Source organism: Bombus pascuorum, chromosome 11 (genome assembly GCF_905332965.1).
Source record: "Bombus pascuorum chromosome 11, iyBomPasc1.1, whole genome shotgun sequence".
In the NCBI taxonomy this organism is placed as follows: Eukaryota; Metazoa; Arthropoda; class Insecta; order Hymenoptera; family Apidae; genus Bombus; species Bombus pascuorum.
Window position 1 is genome coordinate 11,657,995 of NC_083498.1, and position 27,762 is coordinate 11,685,756.

The 27,762-nt window shown below is 44.7% G+C and overlaps 2 protein-coding genes across 16 annotated transcripts in view; one reads left to right on the forward strand and one right to left on the reverse strand.

Annotated features, from left to right (window-relative positions):
* The window catches only part of LOC132912217 (peroxiredoxin 2-like), a 361,669-nt gene that overhangs the window by 306,060 nt on the left and 27,847 nt on the right, over positions 1 to 27,762 (reverse strand). The window lies entirely within an intron of this gene.
* The window catches only part of LOC132912196 (uncharacterized), a 73,062-nt gene that overhangs the window by 26,349 nt on the left and 18,951 nt on the right, over positions 1 to 27,762 (forward strand). For 5 of the 15 annotated variants that reach the window (XM_060969391.1, XM_060969399.1, XM_060969395.1 and 2 more), the window contains exons 2-9: positions 10,213 to 12,074; positions 19,595 to 19,789; positions 21,476 to 21,586; positions 22,445 to 22,534; positions 22,792 to 22,878; positions 24,232 to 24,330; positions 26,509 to 26,577; positions 27,638 to 27,733. In XM_060969391.1, the coding sequence (XP_060825374.1) occupies positions 10,254 to 12,074; positions 19,595 to 19,789; positions 21,476 to 21,586; positions 22,445 to 22,534; positions 22,792 to 22,878; positions 24,232 to 24,330; positions 26,509 to 26,577; positions 27,638 to 27,733 (2,568 nt within the window). In that variant the 5' untranslated portion in view covers positions 10,213 to 10,253. The remainder of the gene's footprint in view (positions 1 to 10,212; positions 12,075 to 19,594; positions 19,790 to 21,475; positions 21,587 to 22,444; positions 22,535 to 22,791; positions 22,879 to 24,231; positions 24,331 to 26,508; positions 26,578 to 27,637; positions 27,734 to 27,762) is intronic. The other 10 variants (XM_060969393.1, XM_060969394.1, XM_060969396.1 and 7 more) reach the window with 10 other exon arrangements.

Here is a 27,762-nt window from a genome sequence, read left to right on the forward strand (position 1 = left end):
CACGGGTACCACGCGATATTATAAAATAAAGGCAGAAGCTGACTCGACGATACTCTATAAAGTAATAGAAATAATAATCCAAAGGATCGTTCCATCGATTGTAATTCTCTTCCTTCGATATCGGTGGAAATGCGAGAGACGTCGCAGAGGATTTTCAGGTCTGAAGTTTTGAAAAGAACCGGTAGATCATGGTGATCCTCGTGTTTTGCACGGTTATGAAAAAACAACGAGAGTAAGGAAGGAAGGCGTGGAAAGCGAAATCGAGTCGATCGGCCTGTTTTAATTGCGGTTACCTGGTTCCCTTGCGGTTCCCGGTGAATCTCGGTTTCGAGACGGGGATCGGAGGTCTCTCATTGTGAAGTGGAATTAACGTCGATACCGCGATCGAAAAAGCTTGTTTTTAATTGTAATCGCGACATTAGCGGCAGATATTTGCACGTTTATTGGCCTGCTGGCTGTAGGTTATGGTAGCTGGAAGAGAACCCACGGGGAAGCCACTCTCTGCGGGGCTGGGTAGTCGAAAAATACGAGAGTCCATTAAATGCAAATACAGCGATTCCAGCAAGCGGTGGCCCGCGAAATTTACGTATCAAAAGAGAAAGAACAGGTCGATTCGGTAGTTTGAAGAGGAAGAGAGACAGGCCGGTTCGAGATCAGCCACCTTTTTCAGAGGCGAGAAATATCTGAAAGTTTCTCAATTATCCGTGTAAATCTCCACCCACGATAGAAACGATCAGGCCTTTTTCGATACTGACGGATACGTAATCTCGCTCGATGTTTGGTGGATTAAAACGAGACGGTGATTCGATATTGTATAGACGCATCGAATTTCGTTAAATTTGCCGTACATGATACAAATTTACAATGTAAAGTAGAATTTACCAAATGTTATTTTCGTGGTATCCATGGAACCCACGTTTCAACCGTAATATCGTACAGAAAATTCTATACGCGTGCATGTCAAATCTAACTAACTTGGGTATACATAATATAATTTTCCGGCATAATATCGAATTAATCGAACGTTATTTTTAACGTAAATTCGAACTGTGGTATAAATTTTTAATCGATTTAGCCTGTGAGAAATTCTCGTCTAAATTTGAATGCTGGAACGGTAGGTTTTCAGCGAAAGAAATCGATAGTTGCACGGCCTGGAAATAACAGTCGGCATTCCAACGCCTAATTCTGGAAAAATCGTAAAATCCTTTCGCTCTCGTCAACATCCCCCTAGAGAAAACAAAGAAGCTGGATGAAATCGATGGATGCGAAAGCAGAGTCTCGCGGGAGTTTCTCCGCTTCGTTCTCGTTAAGAACAGTTTGCTGACCTGACGCAGGCATATGGAGGAATCGGGCAAGGCGTACACGCTGACGTCTGCCGTCTGCCAAGGCAATTGTCGAACGACAAGGCCCCGTCTGCTTTCTTGGTAGCTCGCGCGACAGTTCGCGATCATTGTTGCGCCATTATTAATCACGATAACGAACAGCGTGGCCGTAGGATAAATTTGTCACGCTTCTGCGAAACAACGTTCCGTCTTCATTAAGCCTGCCGTCTCTTCCTACTGCTCCGTCGACCGTAACTTGCCAACAAACAATGTACAGTACTTGGCCGCTGTAGCTTCGAGAAGACGGGAAAATGGAAATTTTGGATGGCTGAAAATTTGTCAAAATCGCTTCACTCGAATTAATAATACGAGCTGCGAGCGGCCAATTTACACGCGATGGTTGGAGAAAGTATCGGCGCATCGTTGTACTTGTTATAATTAATTATAATTAGTGCTATTTGTAATACCAATTATAGTTAACACGCTATGAATGGCACGCTAGGTTTACAAAGTTTGGCCTGAATTTTTTATTACGCGATATATATAACGTTGAAATGTTACTTACAAGAGATACGTTACGGTGTATAATCATCATTAATGAATTTATCTCAACGAGGTCACCGGTGACCCCCATGGCGCTTTAGTACAATTTCGCTCGATTCGCTTATTTTTTGCGATTAGCAATTATCTTATACTGTTTCTTCGCGTTGCTGAATAATTGTTCTATATTATTGCGTCCCAGGACCTACCATAACCCATAATCCATGTCTTGGTTATACTTATTCGGACAATAATCCTAAAGAACCGTCACAAGATTTAGCGTTTTTCACTTTACTGCCAAGGCCCTTAATTGTCATCGAACAGCCTTCAATTCGAAACGTTCCTTAATATTATTGTTCGTTAAGATAAAACACGAAAAAGGCAGTTTTTTTCCATGTTCGACAGCCACTGGTGAGGGGCGCACATAGTAGATCTATATCTCATGTATAAACAAAACTATTTTTACATCTTTTATACCGCATTAATTTCGCCACACCATCGTAGTAACGATGGTAATGATAAAAAATTTATAACTATTGACATTTGTTCAAATTATGTATTTCTACTAATCTTGGTGCCCCCCACGGCGCCACGGCCAAGTCGAGTGCCGGTCACGGTGACCCCCGTGGCATTCACCGTGTTAATTAGGTTTAAACACGTTAAATTTTGTATCATTTACTGACGTTTCGAAGGATCGCGAAAGGTTGATGCTACGTAAGTGAAGTGTGTAGCACTTGATAAAAGAAATGGTAGAAGAAACTACGAAAGCTTTGCCTCTTTAGAAACTCTCGTTAAACTGGTTTAACCGAGTTGCCTGAAAATTCCTGACACAAGGAATCAAGCGTTTATCGTTAAACTGTAGCGAAATAATTTCCGCCCTTTCTCGCGTCCCTTGTTCTCGTTTTCCACACAATGAACAGACGACCGTCGTAGGAACGTCTCGAATGCAAACGTTACCGGTTTCGAATGACTTTTGCCCGAGGGAAACAGATGGAAAGAGTCACTTTCCTGCGGCTTACAAGGATGACAAATGGTGCCTTTGAAACCACGCTCTTTGGCACATTTCCATCGGTTCGATGTTTTCTACCGCGCGGATTCTCCGCTTCCCACGTTCTTTCTCATTTTCACTCGATACTGTGTCGTCGATAAAATATCACCAGCGAACATATTCAAGATTTGTCTAACAACTATCGAACGAAAGACACGCGCGTTTCGATAACAAGTGTCATCTTCTCGTCGCCGTTTCGTCGCTGGAACTTTGTTCGCGTTACAAAGGAACAAATTAATTATTTGCAGGGGCGAGACGAAGCGCAACCTGTGCCCAGATTTATATAAAACCAATGGAAAGCTCGCACGGCAGCAGCGAGACTAACGAAAACCGTTTGGCGTTGAGTCAAGTATTTGGAGAATGAAGAAACGCTTAGGGTCGTGGTAAAAATGGCGCAGGAATGTAAACGGCCATATTTTCCATGCACGCGCTCGAATAAACATCGGCCGACGACAGGTGTAAATAACTATGAAATCATTCGTTTTATTATCCACAGACTCCATGTTTCATCTTGATATTATTAACGCGTCGCTGGTGAAATACTATTGCACCAGCATTGCAACCTTACATTTCTAATTTTTCCGTTATCTCCGCGCATTTCTACCGATCTTAAATCAAAATTCTAAGCGATCAATACGATTGTTCCTTGCTCGTTATATTATCTTATATTCTCGAGATTTTGCAATCCTAGAAGGGGAAAAGAGGAAGGCTGTACCTCGTTAGTCATCGATCCCCGCAATGAAGAATTAATTTTAGCCACACGCGGAACGAGTGTGCAGCAGAGTTCCACTTTAATCGATTATCGCGGTGTAAATAAAACGTCAACCACGACTTCCATATTTTAATAGACGCGAGTCAAGTTGATCGACTTTTCGTAAATCTGAAATTTTGTTTGATATTTAATTCTTCAAAGACGCATAATAGTAAATAATACGAATAATAGTAAATCGGAAGGTAAATTTGCCAAATAATAATCCCAACATCGTCACAGCTCCACTTTCTAATTTCTTAATCAACGTGGCTCTGTCTGAATGGTTCGTACCGTGACAAATTGATTTTAACGATCGTGTGTGGAGGAAGAGTTGGAAGAAAGATTCGTTGAAAGAGCACGGGAAAGAGTGGGGGGCATCGGTGACAGAAAGCCAGGCGTGACCTCTGGTTCGCGCGAGCGTAAAACGAAGAAACACCTCTCTGGCTGGCCAGAAGAAAAGAATAAGACAGAAACAAAGCGTAACTACTAGGAGAATAGACGAGAGGAGGAAGCACCCGTGAGTAACACCGGTTAAGTATACGAGGCTGTGAGCGCGCTTGTAAAAGTACGACGCCGCGTTTAATTTCGGCTTTCCTCGCGCCGAAAATATTCGCGCCACTTTCCGCGCCGGCATAGCTTCGCAGCTAACAGGGATTCCTACGGGGACTGGTGTCAGTTACCTAATTATAGTTGCATAGAAATCTGTAAGGGGACACCGCGACAGATCGGGCCGCGCCTTCGGCAACTCGGGTTGCAGTGAAAACGTGCGACAGACGCCCGCGCGCACGCACGCACGCGGAAGATTCTTTGCGTGCACGCTTGCGTGCGTGCGCCGCCGCAACTTCCGGATAAACCTCGAGACTCCCGTTCCCAGTATTTTCCTTTATTTTCCGACCAAATCTTTTCTCCTTTTTCCTCTCGCAAATGAAAAATCTGGTTCGCTATCCTTAGCTCTTCGATGACGAGGAACGCCAATCGTTCTTTTCCAAATAATCGCCTGCACGAGACACAAATGTTTGATAAATTACGTTCGATGTCTTTCATGGAAGATCGATTTTAAAATTCCATACGTTTGTTAACGATTCCATCTCGGAGATATCTCCTCGTTCGATTTTCAAGTACGATGTATTGTACGTCGGTAGGGTTCGTCCCTGTCAGACATTGAAAAAGTATTACGAACTAGAAGCGGAGGCATTGGATCAGGTTCGATCGAACATCGTTACACTTACCAGCCACTTACGTTGTTTAGAATCTAATCTTCCCCAAGAATGCACGAATCCAACCATTTCAATCCCACCTCTAAAAGATTCGACGTTGATTAATGCCTGGCATTAACCAACTAGGTTTGCTATTCCTGAAAGCAAACGTACAGAGAGATTTCAATTGGCTATATTCCCGAACACTATAAACCATCATTTAGGGTCAATAGAGCGATCATGACGCAACAATTTCGCCAGTGTATATCCGTCGAGGACTTACGAGCGCCCCGCTGTCTCATCCGCAATTGCAACGATACGAATTTGGTGTAATACCCGGAAAGAGATTTCCCCGACCCCAACTATCGTACGATTCTATTTCGACCGATAGTTTCAGAAATACAGAAGAAGGGAATCTATCGAGATCGTGGACAAGAGGCGTGGACGCGAATCGAGGAAGCAAAGTTTCCTTTATCGATTACGTCTTCGTTGGTCTCGAGCGCGGTCTCTGCGCGGTTATAAACCCATGGAACGACGCACGGTTATTCGACGACACCGGTAATCGATCCCTTTCACTTGTCACATCAATTCGCGTTACATAAATTCGACGATTAACACGCATTAATCGGACCTCGTTCGCCGATCTTTCCTCGAATAATATTTTATCTATCTTTCACCGTAATTACGACAGTTGCCTGACAGCGCTCGCGCGTTTACCAAAAATTGAACCCTGCCGCGTCTTTTGTCTCACTCTCGACCGAATTGTATTCCTTTGTCGTCGGAAGACTTCTTAATGGATAACCGAGACGGAAACGTTTAGGAATTCGAAAAAAAAAAAAAGATACTTTGTAAAATGCAAGAAAAATAGAAATTCTTACGCAAGTCTAAAGGGATAAGCACGAACTGGGTGAAAATGATACGACGGTGGAAAATCGATAAACGCACAGGATACGCAAATTGACGCAATTATCGAGGCTGTCGCAACAGTGCAAGTGGGTGCACGAGCGAAAGACAAAAGCACACCCTCGCGTACGTTCACTCGCCGTTGACTTCAGCACGTACTACGCGTCCGGAATGATTGTGCAAATACTACATGATACTGCAATTTACGGGTGAACCTTGCGCTTTCGTTTGGACGGGCTCCGGTGCTCTCCCGTCTCGCGAATCATCGTCGTAAAGTCGTGGTTTAATTACGAGACGCTCTTCCCTCTTCCCTTTCTGAATTCAAGAAATCGTGACTAAGGAACGAAGGAGAACAGCCCTTGCTGCGCGAACGTTGTCATCAATTTTCTTCGGATTTTATTCTCTGGGAAACCTTTCGTAAATCGCTTCTCACACAAAGAGAAAATAATTTACTCGCGTCAAGCGAGTCGAGTATGTACGAGGCAAAACGAATAGTATCAAAATACACAGAGAGTTTTAGAATATTCGTTTGTTCGTTCATTTCTCCTTCGGTTTGCTACGGACTAACGATCGTAAAATTATTCGCTTTTGGTATTATTCGTTGCTTAGTAGTATTTAAAGTGTATTTTGATTAATGGAAATTCGTAGATCAGAAGTTGGATGACGTAGAATTTATGAAACGTAGATAGACGCGACGATTTCATCGCGAACGAGTCTGGTTTATCATGGTGCACGGCGGACGTGGTTGAAAAGGAATCGACGAAGGTGGAACGGCACGGGAACGTCGCGTGAATCGAAACGAAAAGTGGCGCTGTCGCTTTCGTTCGCGACCGCTTTTGGGCAGAGGATTTCCCGGCTGCGGCGGCGAGTCTCGTGGCGTGCGAGCGTCGTTGAATCGCGGTAGTGTGTCATTCTAAAAATAGAGGATAGGTTGAAACGAGAGAGTTAGCCACGATCCGGGAGAAAGAGAGAAGGGATCTCCTATAGTCCCGGTCGTGAACCCGAAGAACGACCTCGGAGAAACGCCGGCCAACGAGAGGGACGAGAGAGAAAAGAAGAGACTGGATCGAGCGAAAGAGATCGAGAAAGCGGGAGAAAAAGATCGACGAACGGATAGAAAGGGTAGGGAAGAAAGAGAATACGAGCGAACCTAGAAGGAGAAAACGAAAACGAAGAGGAAAAAGAGGTGGTGGAGGAGGAAGAGGAGGAGGTGGAGGTGGAGGAGGAGGAGGAGAGGGAGAAAGATCGAATTAAAGAGACAGCGCGCGAAAGATTTGAGAAGCACGACGACCACGGACTTGAAAACGTTCTGCGCGCTTTTAAATATCACGTTGTGCCGTGGAGCATGGAAAAACTGGCGAACGCGCATGCGCGCTACAGGGACGCCGAAGCACGGGCGCATGCGCGCTTCGAACCACTTTCTAATTTTACTGCGGCGCGACTTAGTTTATGTTAGAGTCAGCCCGACCGTTCTCTTTCTCTGTTTATAAATCGTGCTCTGTTCGGGCCACGATATGCTGGAATTTGTCAAGCAATTTTTGACGGTAGTTTGCTTGGATTGTTTTCTCGGTAGGGATAAAGGATAAAATTAATCCGTTAATCGGTGAACATAAATCAACTCCATCCAATCATTGCCAGTCTCTCGAGTACGATTTCGATACACCTTTCATCATATATCGTGTATATGATGTACAGATTGCGCGAATTTGTACGGATTTGACGAAGAAGAAGCAGGTTCGCACGTACGAATAAGTCGCTCGCGTAACAAGAGTCCACTTAATTCTGTCCGCAATTTACGAATTTAGCGAGTAAGAGTTCGCGTTCGCACGAGCGGATCGCACTGAAACATTTGCTTATAAATACAGAGCCGTGTGCGGCATCGATAAAATCGTGCTACGATACGCGCAACGTTACGATATATCGACGCGGACGAGACAGTTAGGAATTCCTTAACGACCACTTTAAATCAATATACATAGAGTTCCGCGTCGTTTCGCCGCGTGATTCGCTAAAAACATCCACGCGACGCAGCCACCGACCGGAATAATAATTGTGACTATTAAAAAGACGTTTAGAAGCTGTTTGATCATGCCCAGTCCGATCATCGCACTCGACTAATTCGTAGTTGATATAATTTACCGTATCTGCACGCGCGTCTTATTCTTTCTAATTCCAAACACAAGCCTGACCCACGGCAACTTTAACGAGCCAAAGAACATCGATTAACGCTCGTTTCGGTGGCCATAAATTTTTGCACGAAATGCTCCCGGAATAAACTGCACGTGACGAATTTAGAAACGTGTGCAACAAGAAGACGTGACGCAAACAGAATCTTTCAGAGCCTTTAAAGGTGCGTTCTCACCGGTGAACAATCTGTTGCCACTTTGTCATCTGTTTGCATACTGTTCAAGGATATGTTCGTGGAACGTGATTCTTTGAAGCGTCTAAAGTTCTTGCGAGTATGGCCTAGTAGATACAAAGTCGTCAGAGTGTTAATAACTTTGACGTGTACCAATACGTATCTAACGTTGCCTCAAGATAAATTTGAAGTTCGAGAACGTAACCTATCATCCTAGGAACTAGCTCGCTGTACAGTGCTTGTACGTATGGTTTAGCGATACTTAACGAAGAACCGAAACAGTCCTATTATATTTTGAGTTGTAAAAGATTGTTTTCTTTCAGCGATCTGATTCTTAGCGCGTCATTTACTTTTAGGATCAATTTTTGCGAAAATAGAAGCTCGAAACGCAGCAAACCGAAACCTGTAGCAAACTGGCGCGACCAGTACGATATTTGTTGTTTCGCGATGGCTCGGAAAAATCTTTCAATTTGCGAAACAAGAGGATTCCAGGAAGCAGCCAGCGTGGTATCCTTGAGCAGTTTCAGATTTCATTTTCGAAATACGTTCGGTCGCTATGGCATAAATACGCGAACGCACGGAATAGCTAATAATAGGAGGATTCAAGTTGGCAGCCAACAACGCGGCAGCGCTGCAACCGCTTCCTGAGTTCCATACGGCCGCATCTTCCGTTAATTTCGATGCACGCGCACCGAGAGGACATCACGGAAATTAGAGCCAAAGGGAGGGAGTGGTCTCTCTGGTTAGCATCCCTGCGGTCGTACGGAGTGGCGCGAATTACGCGGCGTCTCTCCCAGAAGGACAGCGGATCTCGTTGTTCACCGAATTCGGAGCAATCTAAGAATAGAGCGTGCCTTCTCTTCTCTGCTACGACCTACCATCTCCGGTTTGCCCCCGCATATTTTCGTAATCGTCAGATCGCGAATGTTTATACCGAGGGGAACACATCCAAATGTACGGATATATTAATAACCTTTGCTGGCTTTTAAAGGACGATCCAACGCGCAAGAAATCATACACAGTGCCGGAAGAGATTACTTGGGAACGATTACACGAACGATAAACAAAAACACAGCCTTTGAGAAAAACTGTACAAATCAATTCGGTCTTTCGTAATTACGATATTTCGAGTAACTGTTTCGAGAAGGGAAATTTCTCTTGTTACTTCTCCGCGGCATCGTACGTACTTGGCGATTTTTAGCGATATGCACGGCGCGTCTGCTTTCGCGTCCAAAATGAAAACACGATCGTCGTGTAATCTAACTCTGTCGTGGAATTAAACGAATCTCTCTTCCTAGTCGTCCCTGGAATAAGACCAGGAAAATCGTCGGTCCAGAAATACCCAGTGACCTTCTTCCGAATGGCTCGCAAAGGAGGCACGAAACTGCGCAACGTCGATCGGTTATCCAGTTGTACAGACAGGAGATAATTCGACGGGAAAGAGCGCGCGAATTACCAAACAGAACGTTAATCTGTTATTTACGTCGCGTAAATCAATGGCGAGTCACGATGCGAGGGCGCGGAGTTTCTCTCGAATTCTCGTCGTTAATTTCCTGACCGAGGTCGAACTCGTTGTCCCGTCGTGAAGTCGACGAACAACGAACGCGTTTCTTCGGCCGTTCACTTTATGGGGCTACTAAAGCAAGCTTTGCCTTCGCATAACCATAAAACTACCGCTGCCGGCTGCTTCGACCGGCATATTCAGCGTTCACAGGTCACTCGCGATTTCCTTCGCGATCTCCCTTTATTTCGTTCTCTATTTCCTCCGCGTACGGTAGCTATGGAAAATATTTCTACGCATCTTTATCTTCCATCGATTCTACGCGCGATCCTCGCAGTATACGGATGCGAAATTTAATATACGCGCAGCTAATTAATTAATTAATTAATTAAGTGTTATGAGAAACGTAACGGTGCGCCTGATAACTTCTCTAGTCGCCATGAAACACTGCGTGCGTATTGATATTTCATAAAGGACAGAAAAGACGCGTATCTTTGTTTATCTTCAAATTCGTAGCCAAGTCTGTGGAATTAGAAATTTGCGTAAACATGCGCGGCGTAACAATAACGATAATACAATTTTGTGATCGCAGGTGTCCAGGGTGCGACTTTCCGACGATCCAGGCGCACCACGATGGCGGAGGTGGCGACCAAGAAGTCGATCAACGTCGTAAGTAGCAAAAAGAGCGAGGTGTGTAGTGTTCAATCTAACAACGGTTTGATCCAGTTGGATAACTTAACCGCGAGTAACAAGCAACTAATCTCGTTGTGTGACAACAACGACGACGAGGACGACCTAATCCTGACTAACAACACGCGTAACGAGTTGGACACCGACGACAAGAGTCTTCAGGAATTAATCGAGAGCGAGCTAGCCTTGAGAATTTGCTCCAGCACCGAAGAGGAGGCCGGTATCGAGTCTGACGAGCAACAAGAAACGATGAACGAGCCAGAAGCGGTCAAGAGGATCGTCTTGGATATACATCAGGAGGAGGACGTCCTCGATGTAAACGCGAAATTCATCGTGGCGGAAACGGAACATTCCGCGTTGGTCGACAAGTCGTACAGTTATCAAAATGGTCACATGTCACCGGAGACGAAAATCTCGAATTCTTCGTACGAGGAGAAGGTGAAGCCAGAACCGATCACAGGTTTTCGGGACGAGGAGGAGGAGGAGCAGGAGCAGTCGGAAGTTGGTAGCGCGATATTGGTCGAAGAAACAACGACTCGTGAGATCGATCAGCTGGCGCGTGACACGTCCAACGATGGCAAATTCCCGCAGAACGAGGACGACGAAGACCCGCGTCCAAATTATCCCGTCCTTCGACCCACGGAGGTCACCGAGAGGCTATCGGAAGTGACGACTACGAACCAGGAATCGTTCGAGTCGTCTTACGAACACGAGCAAGACCAGGTAACCACAACCGTGTCTGCGAGTTACGCGGACAAGTACCAACAAGAGCAAGAGGTTCAGGGCATGATCTTCGAATCTACGGAAACAGATATCGTGAAAGACGCTGTAACGATGGAAGAGAACCGTTCGCGAAAGAGAGACGCGATTGACACGTGGTCAGAGCAGATGGTCGATACGGAGGATCGACAAACTGGTCAGTTTTCTGATAATTTCGATCAGTCCTTGTGTCAGGAGGACGTAGGGCCTCGTACCACCGAAGAATTCGCCAAAGAAACCGTACCGGAGAGTAAGAAACTAGCTGATACTTTCGAGCTTGTAGACAGTGAGCGTGACAGGGAAAGGGAGGAGGTGAAAGAGTTCTCGGTGGACGAGGAGTCGAAGGTATCGGCGAACGATAAATCTTCCTCCTCGATGGAGGAGAAAATTCCCGAAGATGTCGAGGAACTATCCGTTCCAGGGAAGCCGATCGAGGAATCGGAAGAAGAGGCCCGAGGCACGCCGACGATGCAGTTCAGAAGCTTCGACGACGTAACGTTGAGCCACTCGGAAAGCTCGGCAGATGCAGCTAGTACTCAGGAGTTCCTGGACACGGAACGTCGAGTGCTAAGCGAAGAAAATTGCGACCAATATCTTTCAGAAGATATTCAGGCTCGCGAGACCCTGTCGACCGAAAAGATCGATCCTTCGATTGGGAATTTGCTGGAGGAAGAGGAGGACCAGGAGGAGGAGGAGGAGGATGAGGGGCGAATTAAGGAGGAAGAAACGAAAGAGGAAGCAAACGATAACATGGACGAGCAAAACGCGATAACGGAATCGTCCAGCGAACTGTCCGTATCGGAGCCCACTTTCATCGAGAAAACAGAAGTGGTGATATCCGAGAGCAGCGTGAAGATAGTCTCCGAGACGCAGTGCCTCGAGATCGACAACGACGCGGAACCAGTCAACGAGGAACAACTTCGAAACCACGAGCTCGAGTCACCGGCTCGCGCACCTCTTGCAACCCCCGACGACGAGACCAGCGACGTTTCTAACGTGGGTGACGTAAGTGTTGCTTCGTTTGCGACTAATCAACCGCACGGACCTTTGTTAAGACGTAAGAGCGAGCTACATCAAGGTAGGACGCGCTTGACAGTTTGAAACGTTGAGAGTTCTATCAACCCTTCTAACTTTTCTGACAAAACGCTTGATACTCGTTCGTACGAAGGATGTTGTTTAATCGACGATGAGATCGCAGAGATTCGCTTCATATAATTCCAGCGTAGCTCGGTGTAACTTACCTTTATAGCACACACTCTTCCGGTTCATATTGAAAAATCTATGCGATTCTATCGTCAACTAAATGGTACCTTCTATATTATATTATATAATACGTTAGAAGGAATGATTCCGTTGTTGTTATTTGACGTTGAGTGATGTGTGTCGTGTTTCACTGACCAAATAACGCGGCCGACACGTTTACGCGAAGAATTTTAGCTGAAGTAAAAGTTGAATTAAATTTCGAGTAAAAGGTCAGCACGCAGCTTGAGAGTAATCGGTATTTAGCCTTTTTTCGTCGGATAAATGACGCGGAATGTTGATAGAGAAGATTTTATTAGGTGGAATTTAAGGTAGAAAATACGGTAGACACAGCTTGAGAGTAATTGGCCGGCTACGTTGTTTCCGGCAAAGCTATTTCGTAGCGAACCGATGGTACCAGCTCGTCGCGTTGCAAAGAGGCAGTGTTATTCGCGTTCCTGCCGAGTGTTGAGTAATTCTTGCAAACGAGCCATTCCGCTTTTCCTGCCGGTACACCGCGGCACTAATTACACCGTTGCTTCTGCTCCCACGCATATTTCGTGGCGGTGATAATTAATCTCGTTAACCAGGTAAGCCGACGTTCCGTTCGATTCACCATAAAACTCTTCGCGCTTTTGACTTCTTTATTCTTTTCTTTTTTGTGTTACTTTTTTTCTGAAAGCTAAAGAAAAAACAAATACAGAGATGAAAAGGAAACGTCGAAGCGGCAAGGCGTTGTAGCGTAAACGTTGGCGCGTTTAATTAAATAACAAAGGCCTAATTGGCTCGTTGACACCGAGCAACGATGCGTAACCACTTTCATTCTCCGTTATTTCTCTTCATTGACACCGGCGAAGAATACGACACGCGAGCCCGCGCTCCTTTATTCCACGACGAGGTCCAGTGAGAGTATGAACGAATGTAGTTCACGGCTATGAACGGAATTACGACTACCTGGTAACGCGAACCGAAACTCGACAAGCCGGCAATTAAATCGCGTTTCATACGCCGCATAAATCACGTTCCTGACAAGTATCGAAACTCGTGGCCTACCTGATGAAGACGAACAATCGTGCAACGAATTTGGTAACGCGTAATCCTAGTTAAATAGAATAATTTCACCGAATAATTACGACGATTCCATCTTGCTATCCGCTCGTCAACAGCTCGCTATCTTCGTGGGTATCGCTTACTATTTTCAAAAACAGTCCCATTTCAAGTCGTAACATTATTCTCTCCAAGTCGCGTAATTTTATTCGCATCTAGCGTTTGACCGGTTCGGAATCGACTTTTCGGATTTGATTTTTAGATCCTCGGACGAAAACCGTGAACAAACCTATAGTGCTTTCGCTAGATCCGAAATATCAGGATATTTCTTGCTTGCAAACATAAATTTCGCTTTTACGATTCACTTTTACGAACAGCGAGATAAAAGTTATCGGGGCTTTTACTTTCGAAAGAGCATCGACTGCACCGAAGAAGAAAGCGTACAGCCGTGTTTCGACCAAACTCGTTGTATGTCCGAAATTAATTAGCAAGTGCAGGGCTCCGGAAATAACGTTGCGTGTTGGTGGAACGAGAAACAACGAGTTGAACGTACCTCGACGACACGAATAGAAGCGACAACGATAATTCACGGGCTTCACGTGAACAGATGAACGCGTACCGGAAGCAATCCGCTCGTTTATCAAGACGACGCTACGAAACCGAGTTATCGGACAGCCGGTTCAACGACTACCGCCCATGCCGTATAACCTATTCCGCTAGGAACGAGCACGACCGAGATCGGGGCCATGACGAACTTTTTAATCGAATTCAGACAAATTCCAGTTAAAAGTTTCGACCGAGTTTCAGAAAGCAGAGCTTCTTCCCATTTTTTGCGTGAAAATTCCTTGACAGTGGCCACGAAATTTCGAAGCTCGTAATAGACTGTGAAATCGAATTTAGATGAAAATGTTCGACGGTTGAATAGTTTTAAAGCTGAAATTTAGAAATCTCAGTTTTTATTAACGTCGTTGAACTTTCAAACTCGGAGCACTCAAATTAGGACAACGAGCGTTTCGACGTTATTTTCGACGGTGAATTCTCTGCGTAACCTTTTGGAATTTTCAACTTTAAACTTTCGATAATTCGTCGTTGCGAGCGTCCGAATGAAATTTAAACGAATACCTTCGCTTAAAAATTGCTACGTCGAAATTCAAACATCGCGAGTCTCGTACGTTGAACTTTCAAGGTCGCAACTCTCGGACACCGAGCTACCAAGGTCGGTCTTTTCCATACGCGCAACTTCCATAATTTCCACACTCGATCAAGATCACGATATACTTCCTATATGTCAAGCGACCAAAGTTTCCAGTTATCGCTATTCGAATACCGGTTTCCTCGATCACGTGTCACGAAACGACTCCCCCACACACACACAGAAACACGCGTAGATACGCGTGAAACGTAGCCGAGTGACGTTGAAAAAACCAAACGAACGCGTTACATCGAAAGCACGACGAAGAGTAGATCGAGGTCGATCTTGGACGAAGAACCACCGGCCAATCCTGAGACTCTGTTTACTGTTGGATCGGTTTGCTACCTTTCGTTCTGCTATTCTGAACACCGTCTGCTCCCCTCGTGTTTCACCTGGCCACCCATACGCGGCCAACCGTCTCCCCGTGTCCGGTGGAAACGGCCAATCGCGGAAATCCAACGTATCCCCACGGTTTCCTCCTCGCTGTCCACGCTTTGGAGAGCACCGAGTTTTCTGAACCTGGTCAGGTTCTTCCAAACGTTGCCAGACAGCTTTAGAGTCGTGGATCTAGCGGTCGCTCAAACGTCTCGATCCTCGCTGCGAATCTCCACGAGGATGATCTTCGGTCAGGTAGGACTTGGGTCAACTCGCTACGAGGTCATCCAACGAAAATCACTGGCTATACCTTTCTACCTCTTCGTCTATTTCCATCTCTTTAACATCTTTCAAGCGTCTCTCTTGTCTGTTCGGGGTTTTGTTCTTTGTACTATCTTTGCTTATCGCGTAAATTCGATCTATACAACTCGCGATTCACGGACCAATACGCGCGAAAATCGTTCAGATAGTTACATACAGCTGTATAATAGAACATCTAATCGTATCTACTTTCTTGTCTCTTCGTCTTTTTCAACTTTTTCGATCTTCAACGTTCGTCTTCTTGTAAAGTCAATCTCGATTTAAGCGCAACTCAAAGTCCTGCAATTTCCTCGTCCTACAATTACGTATTCCTTTTCTGTCTCTCTTATCCGTTTGAATTTTGTTGTAACAAAAAATACGTTTGATCGTCGCACAAATCCAATCTGCCAATACTTAGCCGGACTTTTGTTACCGAAAGGGGAGATGTATCGTTGGTTTAATTGCATCCTCGAGTGATTTATCCCGCGGTTACTGTTTTATCAGGCGCGACCACGCTCTTCCTGAACGTTTCCCGTTTGCATAGAATTTTTCTGATCGGTATCGCGATGTCTGTCTGCCCGAGCTCTAGCGCTAAGGGAGCCCCGGCCCCAGGGCGCTCCACGAACGCGTTCCCCTTCTCTTTGCATTCCCTTGCACTCTCTCCTTCCCTCTCGTCTGTTCCTTGTGGTTCTTCCGTCAGCTTTCGTCGACCTCGTTACCAAGGTAGACGCGCGTCGTCGTCCTCGGCGACTAGCCGATCTTCGTCCAGGAAGAATCGTTCGATTTCTTCGAAATTTTCCAAAGTTTTCGACGAGAATTATCGAAATTGTTATTACTGGTGTTTGTGGTGATCTTCGAAGCTCGTTTAACGAACGTTTATCGTTTACTTTCTAAATCGAACGAATTTGAATTGCTCGGTGGTCGCGAGAAAGTGAGGCAGATTAGGATCAGCGTGAAAGAAACTCGCGCGAAGGAAGCAACGATTTTCCACGGTACGTGCGAACGTTCCTTTCCTTCTGAAAATTACCTCGCATCTTCGCTGCTCTTAACGAGAAAATAGCCGGTGTGTCGGTCGAACGATCGCGTGCTGGGACGATCGGAAGGCAACGAAGATCGAGAGATTTCAGCCAAAAATTGTGAAAGTGAATCGGAAGTCTCCGAATTAGAAAGTCTCGAGGTTTACGAAAGTTCGTCGCTGTTCCCGCTCACCGTGACCATCTTATTATTCATCGAATTTGCCGATCACGCGAGGCTCGCCTTTTTTCCATTTTTATTCTCGCCGTTCGATCCTCGAGAAAACGAGGAAGATATTAACCTGTAGCTGCAGAAAGATTTAAGCGTATCGTCGCGAATACAACATTATACATTTCACTTTTTAAATCATCGTCGTACGTAACTCGATCGTTCGCACGTCCAATGTCATCGTCGTCGCAAAATATTTCTCTGCTTGATAAAAATTATTAAAAATTCAAAATTAAACGTAGAGACAGATCCGACGAGGAATCGTTTTGCGTAATTTTTCTATTTATATTTCTATATGTATATATATGAGTCATTAACACTCGCGTGACGTTGCCGCATCGTCACCAGTCGTCGCGGTGCTAATTAAGAGATATAGTCAGAGTCCGGGAAACGTTGGCGCGCGATTTTCCAAAGATCTTTGCTGGTTGCGTTCGGCGTGAACGCCGCGTAATCGTCGGCTGAATCGGGTTTGCGAGAGTTACGTGACCGTGTAATTACGTGTGTCGGGTCGGAGCGACGCTCGCAACGAAGCATCGCGTCGATCAGCGTCGTCTAGTAAGAGGATCGCGATAAAGTTATCACCGGGGCAGCGGAGAACGCGCCGCGATCGTCGTAACTAATTTCACGTCGGGATCTCTTCATTAAGCTCACCGGGGGCAACCGGAGCAAAAGGAATCGTCGAGGTTCGCCTTGCTACTTTCGCTGTTCGCGTAATTAACAATCGTGCGCGATTAAACGCTGCATTGATCGAGATTGAGATTCGAAGGAGCGGTTTGCGTATTATCGCGAGGAATTTGTATATGGCCAGTTCTTCGCAAGCCTGGATCGTTTTTAATTTACAAATCGAGATGCTACTGCCTCTTTAAGAATTATTTATGCGATGTTCGACGAGACAGAAGATGAAGATTTCACAGAGATTTTATCGAATCGGAACGGACAGTTGGAGAAATGATCGCGAGAAATTTGTACGTTGAGTGGAGTTAATTTTAATTCTAACTAATCTCGCATACGTAACAGCGTTTATTTGTTATCTTGGCCTCGTATCGAATATTAATTTCCATCTGTTTGGATATCGTTTTTGAAAGTAAAACGCAACGCTTCGTGGATAAATTGCCATATTTAAATCGGTTCTGACAGTTCGACGGAGAAAGAACTACGTACGAGAGACCGTTAAACGTAGAATCGTATCTTTCATAAAAATTGAAGTGATTTTGTGTCTTTGTAATCGAAGGATCAATGAAAAGGAACCGTGGGAACGTTTCAGGCGGCATGAATCGATTAATCATGATGTTTGAAAAGTTGTTAAATTATACTCCTATGTATCTTTCCTTTAATTAGCAATTCGGAATTCGAATATCTGTTTGAAAAAGATTTATAATGGATTTAAAAAGCAGAAGAAGAGAACATCGGACGAATCTTACGCATCAGATGTTAATCGTGTGGAAAGTGTGCGATGTTTACTAACATCTTGTTTAAGATAGCGTTCTGATCTGATCCGCTCGGCTCCGTCTATGAATATTTATCAGAGATTTAATTGCTGTACCGCCAGTCGTGTCAATTAAAGCAGAGTTCCTTAAAATCACCATAAAACGTAGCCTTCGTAAATTGCATGCTTGGACTCGGACGATTTTCTTATCGATTTACCGAGAGGACAGTGGCGAGCTACGGGCGCGAGAACCGGAAATTCATTAGACACAACGACCGCGAACACAAATTGCCGTGAGAAGATCAGCGTTGTATTTAAAACGCCAGTAAACGTGTCGTTTGCTTATCTTCGAAACTATGGCAGCCACAGTTTACAGAATCTTTCCATCGGGTTCGCTCTATTTCAATTACGTTATTCGATAAGCCTACGTCCCGAGAGAAGAATATTTGCCACGTAATAACGCCAAGCGTAAACGTAAACTTCAAGACGCAAATGCGATCCGCTTCTGATAAAATACGACAACCCGACGATTCTTTCTTTCGATTCCAATACGCCCACCACGTTAATTTTAACATCTCTTTCTAACCAAACTATCGTCAAATCGCGTACGAAATAAATTTTACGTTCCAACGAGTTTCTACAGAATGTTTCTCGCGGAGAAGATTTGTCAGTTCTAGCGCTTCCTAGGGTTCGTGCACCTGTTTCACGATTCGCTTGTTACACGGTAAAATCGCTCTGTTGCGCGATTCGTATCTGGCCGATCGTTAATATCTAGTTAACTCGAGGATTCGCCCTTCCTCGTCCAGTTTGCTCATTGATCGCCATGCAACGCACATTGCTGCGCGTCGTATACGTATTAAGAGAATACATTAAGAATTTTACGGGAAAAAATCCACCACCATATATCTCCATATATCCTCGTTAATGATATTCGTAATAATATTCAAGATTCCAGAGATATCGGCAGGAGCGTCGTCGCGATCCTCGATCTCCATAAACTATCTGAGATCGAAGGAAAGCGGTTTCCACGAATGTGCGTGCTGTTACACTTACGATCGATCCACTTTCCAAGATTAGCTATTTTTCGAGCCTCGAAATTATCCTCGGCGTTGCTTTTCCGCTATGCAAATTAGTAGGCCATCAGACTACCGATTAAAATCCGATGCAATTTACTCGATTTTTTAGAGAAAAAAAAAGAAGCTCCTCGATCGCTGCTCGGTTTACGACTGTTGATCAGAAATTCGTTTATTTGTAAACTTTCGAAAGAATAACAGGATCGAATTACCGCGCGAGTATATATCAGTATCGTCGGAACATCGTTATTAACGATACTACTTTCGATATTTCGTAACTTTCGAGTTTCTCCCTGCGGATGCGCGTCGATAGAAGACGCACGAAGGAACACGCAGGATATCATTAGGGGAACTGTTGGAGCGACATCCTCTAATTTAGCCGAGATTACAGATTACGCGAAGTTTTTATCCGCCAGAGGACGCGTATTAAGAGAAAACCAAGACGATGCGTGGATAGAGGCAGAAGAAGTTATTATAGTTAACACGATCGTTCTATTCCAATACGGATACAGACGTAGATATTTCGATGCGAATTTCGATACGCGTACTATCGTGGACGCAGCCAATAGAAATGACCGTCGGTAACCCTACCGATAAAGCAATAAAAATCTGTTTCTGCCTGTTAACACAGAGCGAAAGCCGAGAGGAAACGATAACAACGAGCACGAGCGTGGTGACCTCGCCGGGCACGAAGGTTGGTACCAAGACGAAGAAGAAGAAGATCGAGGGCGTCGCCGGTAACGATGCTTCTCCGAATCTCACTCCTCGCACAAAGAAGACCAAAAAGAGCAAGAAGAACGAGCTTGAAAAGGAGAACATCTCTGTGGTGAGTGAACGCACCGTAGCGTGTTCCTTAAATTTTCTACAACGCCGTACAGCCATCTACAAAGTGTTAAAAAAGAGTGAACGTTCGATAGAAATTTATAACGCGAACTCTGCGCGAACTTTTCCGACGATCCGATAAACTAGCAATTGTCGTGAATAGGCGAGTCGGCTTTGTATCTCGCTCGTACTTTATATTTCTCACGTACCGAGGAACCAAGTAACGATAGAATTTCGGCCATTGAATTTCGTTTCTTTCATTCGTCTCGTCCACTTTTTTCTTTTTTTTTTTTTTTTTTTTTTTTTTTCTTGTTAACACCTTGTGTCGACGAATCGCAAACGAGAAAAGTCGCGCGCTCGCGAGCATGTTCTTTCTTCCTGCGGACGAGAAAAGGTGCCAGCCGGATGTCGAGACGATCGAATCGAGACCGAGGAACCCGCGACTGACGAAGAAACCCGGTAGAAACACACGATGTGCATGAACCGTTATGTCGTGTTAATTAGCGACGTCGAAGAAGCATCCACGTCGATAGACGATGGTCTTGGCAGAAACCGGAAGTGCCTGTTTAATCCTTATTTGCATGCTTCCGATTCCGAGCAATAGTTTCCAGGCTTTTCACTTTAATCGGCGCCGAGAACGGTACCTCTACTTCTCCATTTACATTTTCTATTTACGTTTTCCATTTACATTTTCCGCTCGCATCGGTCTATCTTTCCAAGCAACGACATTCTTAAGAGACGAATTTCTTTTTCGAGCATTCGCTAAGAATTTTCTCGTAAGAGCAGCCTTTTCGGTATCCTTTTGTCGCGAGTTTCCGAGTAATTCGATTCGTCCACGGAAAAGTTCTCCTCCAAGTCGAAAAACAACTCGCTCGTTGTCCACGGACGAAGAACATGGACCGTCTGCAAAGAAGTTTCGGTAAAAGTTCCTTCTAAGAGGAAAGCTCCTCGGAAGTTGAACATTTCCGGAGATCGATATTTAAAGTTCCGCCTCTTCTTTGCCTTCTGATAAAGTCCGATAGTTCTCGACGCTCGCGAGAACTTGTCCAACTATGGAATGCCGAAAGGGGATTTTCGAAGCGCAAAGACTCGAAAAGTCAAAGTATTCCTTTACAGAAATACCAAGCTTGATCCTTCTAACCGTCTACGCACAGCAGATGGAAACGATATAACGTAGTTTTAAATGGGAGGTTTAACCGACTAATAATTTATATCGCATCGTATACACGTTGTATCTTGTTACTTTTATATCGTAGTTATTATTCGTACGCGTATATGCAATATTTTGATTTAGTAACAATACTCGCATTAGTAAAAATTAATTCTTAATCGTGAAAAGTGGTACGCTTTGGAAAATTGATCTACCTACAAATATCTCAACTACTTGTCGCGCTAGTATTAGATTGTCCAAAAAGTTTCTTTCGTTTTATAAGAAAATAATAGACGCGCGATGTTTTTTTGTTTTATGTCAGTTTATTGAATTAGGCACGAACATGATAATAGAAATACAACGAAATGGATCATACCTAATTCCATAAAATTATACAACACAGAAATCGTTTTATCGTCTTACGAAACGAAAGAAACTTTTCGGACGATCTAAGGAACACGTTGTATCGTTTCTGTCTACGATACGATAATGTATAACCGTGTTGCATGTACAGTGTGCGCGTGTTTGTCTGTTTGTTAGAATTCTAACTTGCAAGAGCCGAGCATGCACCCCGGTCCCCGGCAGACGAACCCGGAAACCCTTGATTTCTCCGACGAGGACGATCTATCGAACGTGAACGTGAAATCTCTGGTAAGTTTCGTCGGCCAGGGACTCAAGACGGTGAAGTCTCCGACACTTTCCACGCGAGCGCGTAAAGTGGCTGCAATTTTTCCTCGTCGCACAGTCGGTCGCGATCCGGTAAATCGTCCGTGATCGGATTCGATTCAGCCCGTGGTTGGCCGCTACACGAGCCACGATCGACGTAAATTCGCCACGTGGCTCGCGTGTCCCGTTCACGCGACCGGCCAAAGAGGAATTCGTCTCGCGTGCGTCCACTCTTTCTTCGCGTCTTTTTTTCTCCTTCGTTCGGTGATCGTCCGAGCGAGGAAACGCGGTCCCAAGTGGAAAAACCGTAAACTCGACGAGATACTTTTACGATTTGTTCGAGATCGAGATCGACGTATAGCGACGAAGAACGTCAGATTAGAACCGGTCGTAGGAACGGAGACCGTAAACGTCGATCAAATTAAGAAAGTTGAAATATGAAAATTCGTAGCTTAATTTATTGCCGATACATAGTCGAGGAACAAGGAAGATTAATCTTGTATAAATTTGTCGATAAGTATTTATTCGCATAATAGTACCATTGATTTATCGATCCTATCGAAAAGTACAAAGAGAACGCTTCGGGCGTTCTCTGGTATAGAAACAGCAGAGGTAGAGAAATTGCTAATCAATTCCTTTGTTAAATTGTTACTCGTAAATTATGCTGCATGTATAGCGAATGTAACGATGTAATCACCCACGAGTATCGTGATATATCGAGGTTTCTCTGCAACGACGATAGTAGAAGTCCGATCGAAATAGCCCAAGTAGACTATGAATCACCGTATATCCAGTCGCATGTGATTAGCTTTGTACCCTGTGCATTGTATTTTGTGCATGCAGACACAGAATTATGTATCGGAGGCGACTCGAAACGAGCAAGATCGATGTACGAAGGAAAAGATCGCGACTGGCGTGTCGATCAAACAGTTGGTAAGTATGAAAAAAAAAACCCATAATTAAACCACTTACTTTTAGTCTTTCTAATTTTTCGTACGTATCTTCTAATCGACTATTTTATGTCGCGTGATTGACAATTAGCGTCATTTATCAGATTTACTCGTTGTCACTCTTTTAACGACCGTCTTTTTATATAACGAACGCTTGTTCGCGCGGCTGAAACGACAAAAGAAAACCGCTTTAATGGCTGTCGAATTACACTTTGTCAGTTGTCATTTTGTCACTAACAGTGTCGTAGCTTTGGCGACATCTCGAACATGAGCGACGGCGATCAGACTGCGTACGGGAAAACCAATCACGCCATGGACACCGAAGAGGTTTGTATATTTTATCATCTTGCCACCCATTTTCGCGTCTCGATTTTCGTTATTTCTAGCTCAGACGTTAATAATAATTAATCCGTAAGCGACCATTTTAAGAGGGTAGTTCACCCCTGGCGAGTGGAAGTTATAATCAGATCGCGGATATTCCTACGCAAATTTCATTCACAGAATTAACACGGTGGCATCTACGTAGAAAATCGTAGAATCTGTTAGATACCACAGACGTAAATTTCAAATAAATTTTCGACTCGCTTCGCGTATTATCTCGCGTATTCTGTGTGAACTACTGCCTTAAGTAATACACTTGGAAGAGAGCAGCTTTAACCCTCGACACATGGACTCTAATTGCCTAAAAATATTCGCGGCACGTATGGAAAATAACCCGTTGCCACTTGTCAGGTGTTTCCTTCGCTTTGTTAACCTTCTAACTTCCTAACGGAACGACGGAAGGCGAGCCTGACCGAGATAGTGTGGCTAATTTGAAAAGATGATTCGGTATCCGAGAGAAGAACCTTCGTAGTCGAGGGTTAACGAGCATGTAACGAGAACCCATGGTCAATTTCGCAACGATAGATCGACAAAGTTCTTCGTGTTTTTTTTTTTTTTTTCTTTTTGTCTTCCCTGAAAAATCGCTACGTAGCATAAGCCCTTATTTTTGAGTTCTTTTTTTTTATTTTGGCTGGCCGCGTCGATGGAAAAGTAGAAACGTTGAATCGATTCAATTCGCTCTCGAGCGTAATTGGAGTTGTTCGCGAGCATGTTGCTCGGCATTCGATGTTTCGTGGTACGACAGAGGAATGACAGCCCTATTAACAGTCATTACTGCATGAGCTACTTCGAACTTCCGTTATTTCGCTTCGCGATGTGTGGCAATAGGATTAACCGAACGACAAACAAATAATTTATCCTGATTATCGTAACAGCATACTAATCGCATAACGAGTGCGAGCTTCGTGACGTTCGTTAAAACCTCTCTGTCTCTTTAATCCTGAAAAACTTTCGTAACATATCGTTATCGCGCATGATGTTTCGTCTCGGTACGTTTGTATCTCTTTCGGAATGCAATAACGTCGAACAGATACGATAACACGTTTTGTTAGAAAAATGGCAAGGTTATCGTTTGGTTAACACCGCGAACAACGTTGCGATGGTATCGTTGCAAGATGACAGTATCGAAGCAAAACTTTGCCGCGTGATAAAGTTTCGGGGTTGAATTTATAAAAATTGGGAGATGCACGGACGAGAAGGTTTTCCGAGATAAACAAATTCACGAAGCTCGCCACTCCGCGAAACTATCCGCAACTCGCTGCTAATCTGACTTCCCATTGACGCTCCCAACGATCGTAGAAAGCAAGGTCGCTGGGTGATCTGCGAGTATGCGAGAAGGGTTACTCGAAGTTCACCAAAGACGCGCTAGTCTTCACCGGGGTGTCGGTCAAGGCCCTCGTAAGTACCTTTCGTGAACCTGTTGGACGACATCGGGGACTGCTGGAATGTCTCATCTTTGCTATTCTCGTCAAACAAAAAGAACACAAAGGAGAAAAATTAAAAAGAACGACCCGATACCGCGTACACCTACAGATTATCTTCGATCGTTGAAATTCTCGATCTATGAAAATCCTCCGCGATAAACGTTCAAATATTTTCATGCGCCGCTGTACGACGGGTACAGAGAATAACGTCGCTACAGTTCGACGTTTAATTTTCTCTTTTACGATTTCGTAATTATAATGTTATAGAATCATCGTATACTCGTGCTGTGCCAAAAATAAGCAACGCGTGCAAAGGATGGATCGAAGAATTTCCCGAGTGCACGTGAGCGATTCGCTCGAGTACGCCGCGCCGTCGTCGAAGATACCGAAGCGTTTTGCCGTGCAGTCGGTCGCCGTAACGCCGCGAATGCTGTCTCTCCATTTAAGGGAGGGCCGGCTTTGATAATAACCTACTACTCATTTGCCCCACTTTGCGCAGCCAGCAATGGCCGAGAATCGAGGTCTTACGAGTTTTTCGCCGCGTGTATCCGTCGTTTATCGGTTATCCGGTTACGGATTTCGAGACGAGTGACATAATTCCTTGGCATCGTAGCCTCCGCTGCACATACTCAGTGAAATCGTCTCAGTTCCGACTCGTTCTATCGCTCTTTCTTTTTTCTTTTTCTTTCTTTTTAACGAGCACCAAGAAGCAATAACGTTTTTTAATTCTTTCATAGATTTCTATCGTCTTTTCTTTTCTCTTATTTTCAATAATTTACGATTATCGACTACGTAACAGTGCGTGTCGACGAAATTGGCGGAGAAACTTGAAATTTCAATTTGCATAGATCCGGCTGGAGAACGGACGAGAAGGACGTATTCGCGTCGTGTCGGAGAAAGCATCGGGCCGGGTCGGTGCCAAAAAGAAAGGCTACTCGAGCGAAGCTCAAGCCCGGGAAACAATTCCAGCTGTCTCCGTGGTTCGCCCCTCTCGTTTCTTTTCTTCTTCTCTCTCCTTCGTCCTCTTTTCTTTCTCTTTGGCGATGCAGCGGTTGGCGACGATTTTGTATCGACCAATTGGCGACCGACAACCTTTTAAGGCGCTTCTCTGCCAATTCGGTCACGTTAGCGCGTACCCGGCGCTGTGGTTTGTTTATCAGTTAACGATTCTCTTTCTCGACTGGAAATTTAGTTAACACAGGCCTGTGGTACGCTAAGATTTCGTCTGCGAGCTGGCTCAGTCTAATTCCTTCGGTCAACGCTTTTTCTCCAGTAGCAGAATATTCTATGGATCTTCTATGTACCGAACGATGCAACGGTAAAGCTAAAAGAAAAGTCGATCCGTCGGATCCGAAAAGAAAAGAAGATCCGATACAAGTTTAAAATCTAGCAGCTTCGATGGAGCTTGGTAGATCGCGGTCGTTTCGCGCGCGTTCACATTTTCACGAAACACAGTTAGAAGTTAAAAATACGAAACACAGTTGGAGAATCGTTTTACGCGATAAACGCTGCAAAAGGTATTATACTCGAACGTTACACGCGATCCGGGAATATCACCTGCGGCGCGTGCATTTCTGCGCTTTCGCGTGAACGCATAAGAGTGCGCGGTGTAAACGTAAATCGCAGCTATCTCTACGCGTTATAGAATACTCGCGTCTCTTCCAACAACGTTTTTCAAACGCGAAAATCTACGTCTACGCTACTTTTGTATCGATGTGCGTATACTCGCCTGCTTCCTACCACGCTTCAAGAATAAAATCTTCGAAAGCAAATACAATGTAAAAGATAAAAGAAGGAGACGTGACGAAAAGCAAAGAAAGAAGCAGAAAGAACAACAGAAAATATCTGGAAAAGTAAAGAATTCAAAGAGATAACAATAGGAAGCGTGGTGGAAGGTAAACAGCTGTAGAATATTAGCTCAAGTAATTCGCCTTGCGTCTGGCAAGCAAAAAAAGAAAGGGGAGAAGGGGAATTGCAGAGACCGCCAACCGCTGAATCTCTCCAACTCTAGAACGAAGGTAGCGCTTCGAATATTTACCACACGACACTAACCCGCAGCCCGTGCTGTTTCTTTCTTTTTGTTCGGTGCCTTCCCCGGCCCCGGAATGCATGAAACCTTAATCGAAAACTTACGAAACCGACCTCGGGACAGAGGGCTTCCTACTGTAGTTTGGCAAACTTAACGAGCGAGGGTAAGGACACGGATCGACCGAAGCTCGAGGTAAGACCCCCGAAACACGTAACCACAAATACGGTCGATTCGCACCAAGGTTTTATCTATCCTCACTTTTCTTCTTATTCTCCAACGCTTCTCGCCTGCCACGCCGTTCTTCCAACGCAGCTTCACTTCTCGGCATCCATCTATTATTATTTCTCCGCCAAATGTTTGACAAACAGGTCTTGCTTCTACTTTTCATCATTTCGTTGAACAAGATCGTAGTGCCCCTTACAGATTGCTCGAGTCTATCTCGCGATTCGATTGAAACGAAAGTTTTATTTCGTTCGGTTTATCATTTCGGTTTGTTATTCGACGTAGCGTTGATATGTAGTAGACGTTGTAAAAATTAGATGTTTCCGCGACTTTCGTTTCAATCTGCTCGGTCTGCGAACGATTGGACGATTCCTTAAGCTACTTTCACACGGAGATACGTGGATCGTGATTCGCGTATGATACAGATGGCACGTGTATTAGCTCTGAAGGCGTGGAACAACGGAATGCGATTTCGTTTAATCTATGTCACGCTGTATGCTGTATAAATAAACGTGACAAATAACGTTGCGAAAAAAGACACGGCTCGATGCTGTCGTAGTTCAATTTTTTTATTGTTCGAATATTTTTGACGGTAGCTGTAACGACGAACAGCAGACTCTCGTATTTTACTTTGAGTGTCGTAGCCTGTCTCCGTGTGAAACTACCTTTAGTCCTCTCGTTCTGTACCGTTTGGGAAGCTTTTTGGAGCGCACCCAACACTCGCACGAAGCGTCCTAGTTTTACCACGTAATAAGAACGTTCACCGTGGGCACGGTTTATCTTTGAAAATTCGCATATCCTTTAAATTCGCAGAAAACTAAAACTATTGGCATAAAACAAACGAAATAAAGGAAACTCCGCTTATACTTTTCTCCGATCAGCGAGACACGCTTTCATGCTCACGCTGAACAAGCTTCGGACTAGATCGAAGCGCGCACACATTCACGAGGTGTTCTCCCTCGACGACAAGACCAGGGCTGAAGGCTTTCGAGCACTTCTCGTTTGACGCGTGCACTGTTTGTGTTTACAGAAGTCGAGCTTCAATAAATTCGACGCCCTCAGCAAGAAGACGGTGCTGCATGTGCGTTCGATCGACGCGGGCAAAGTGCAACAGCAGCTGAACGCCGTAAGCTCCCGCACACACTCTCTCTCTCT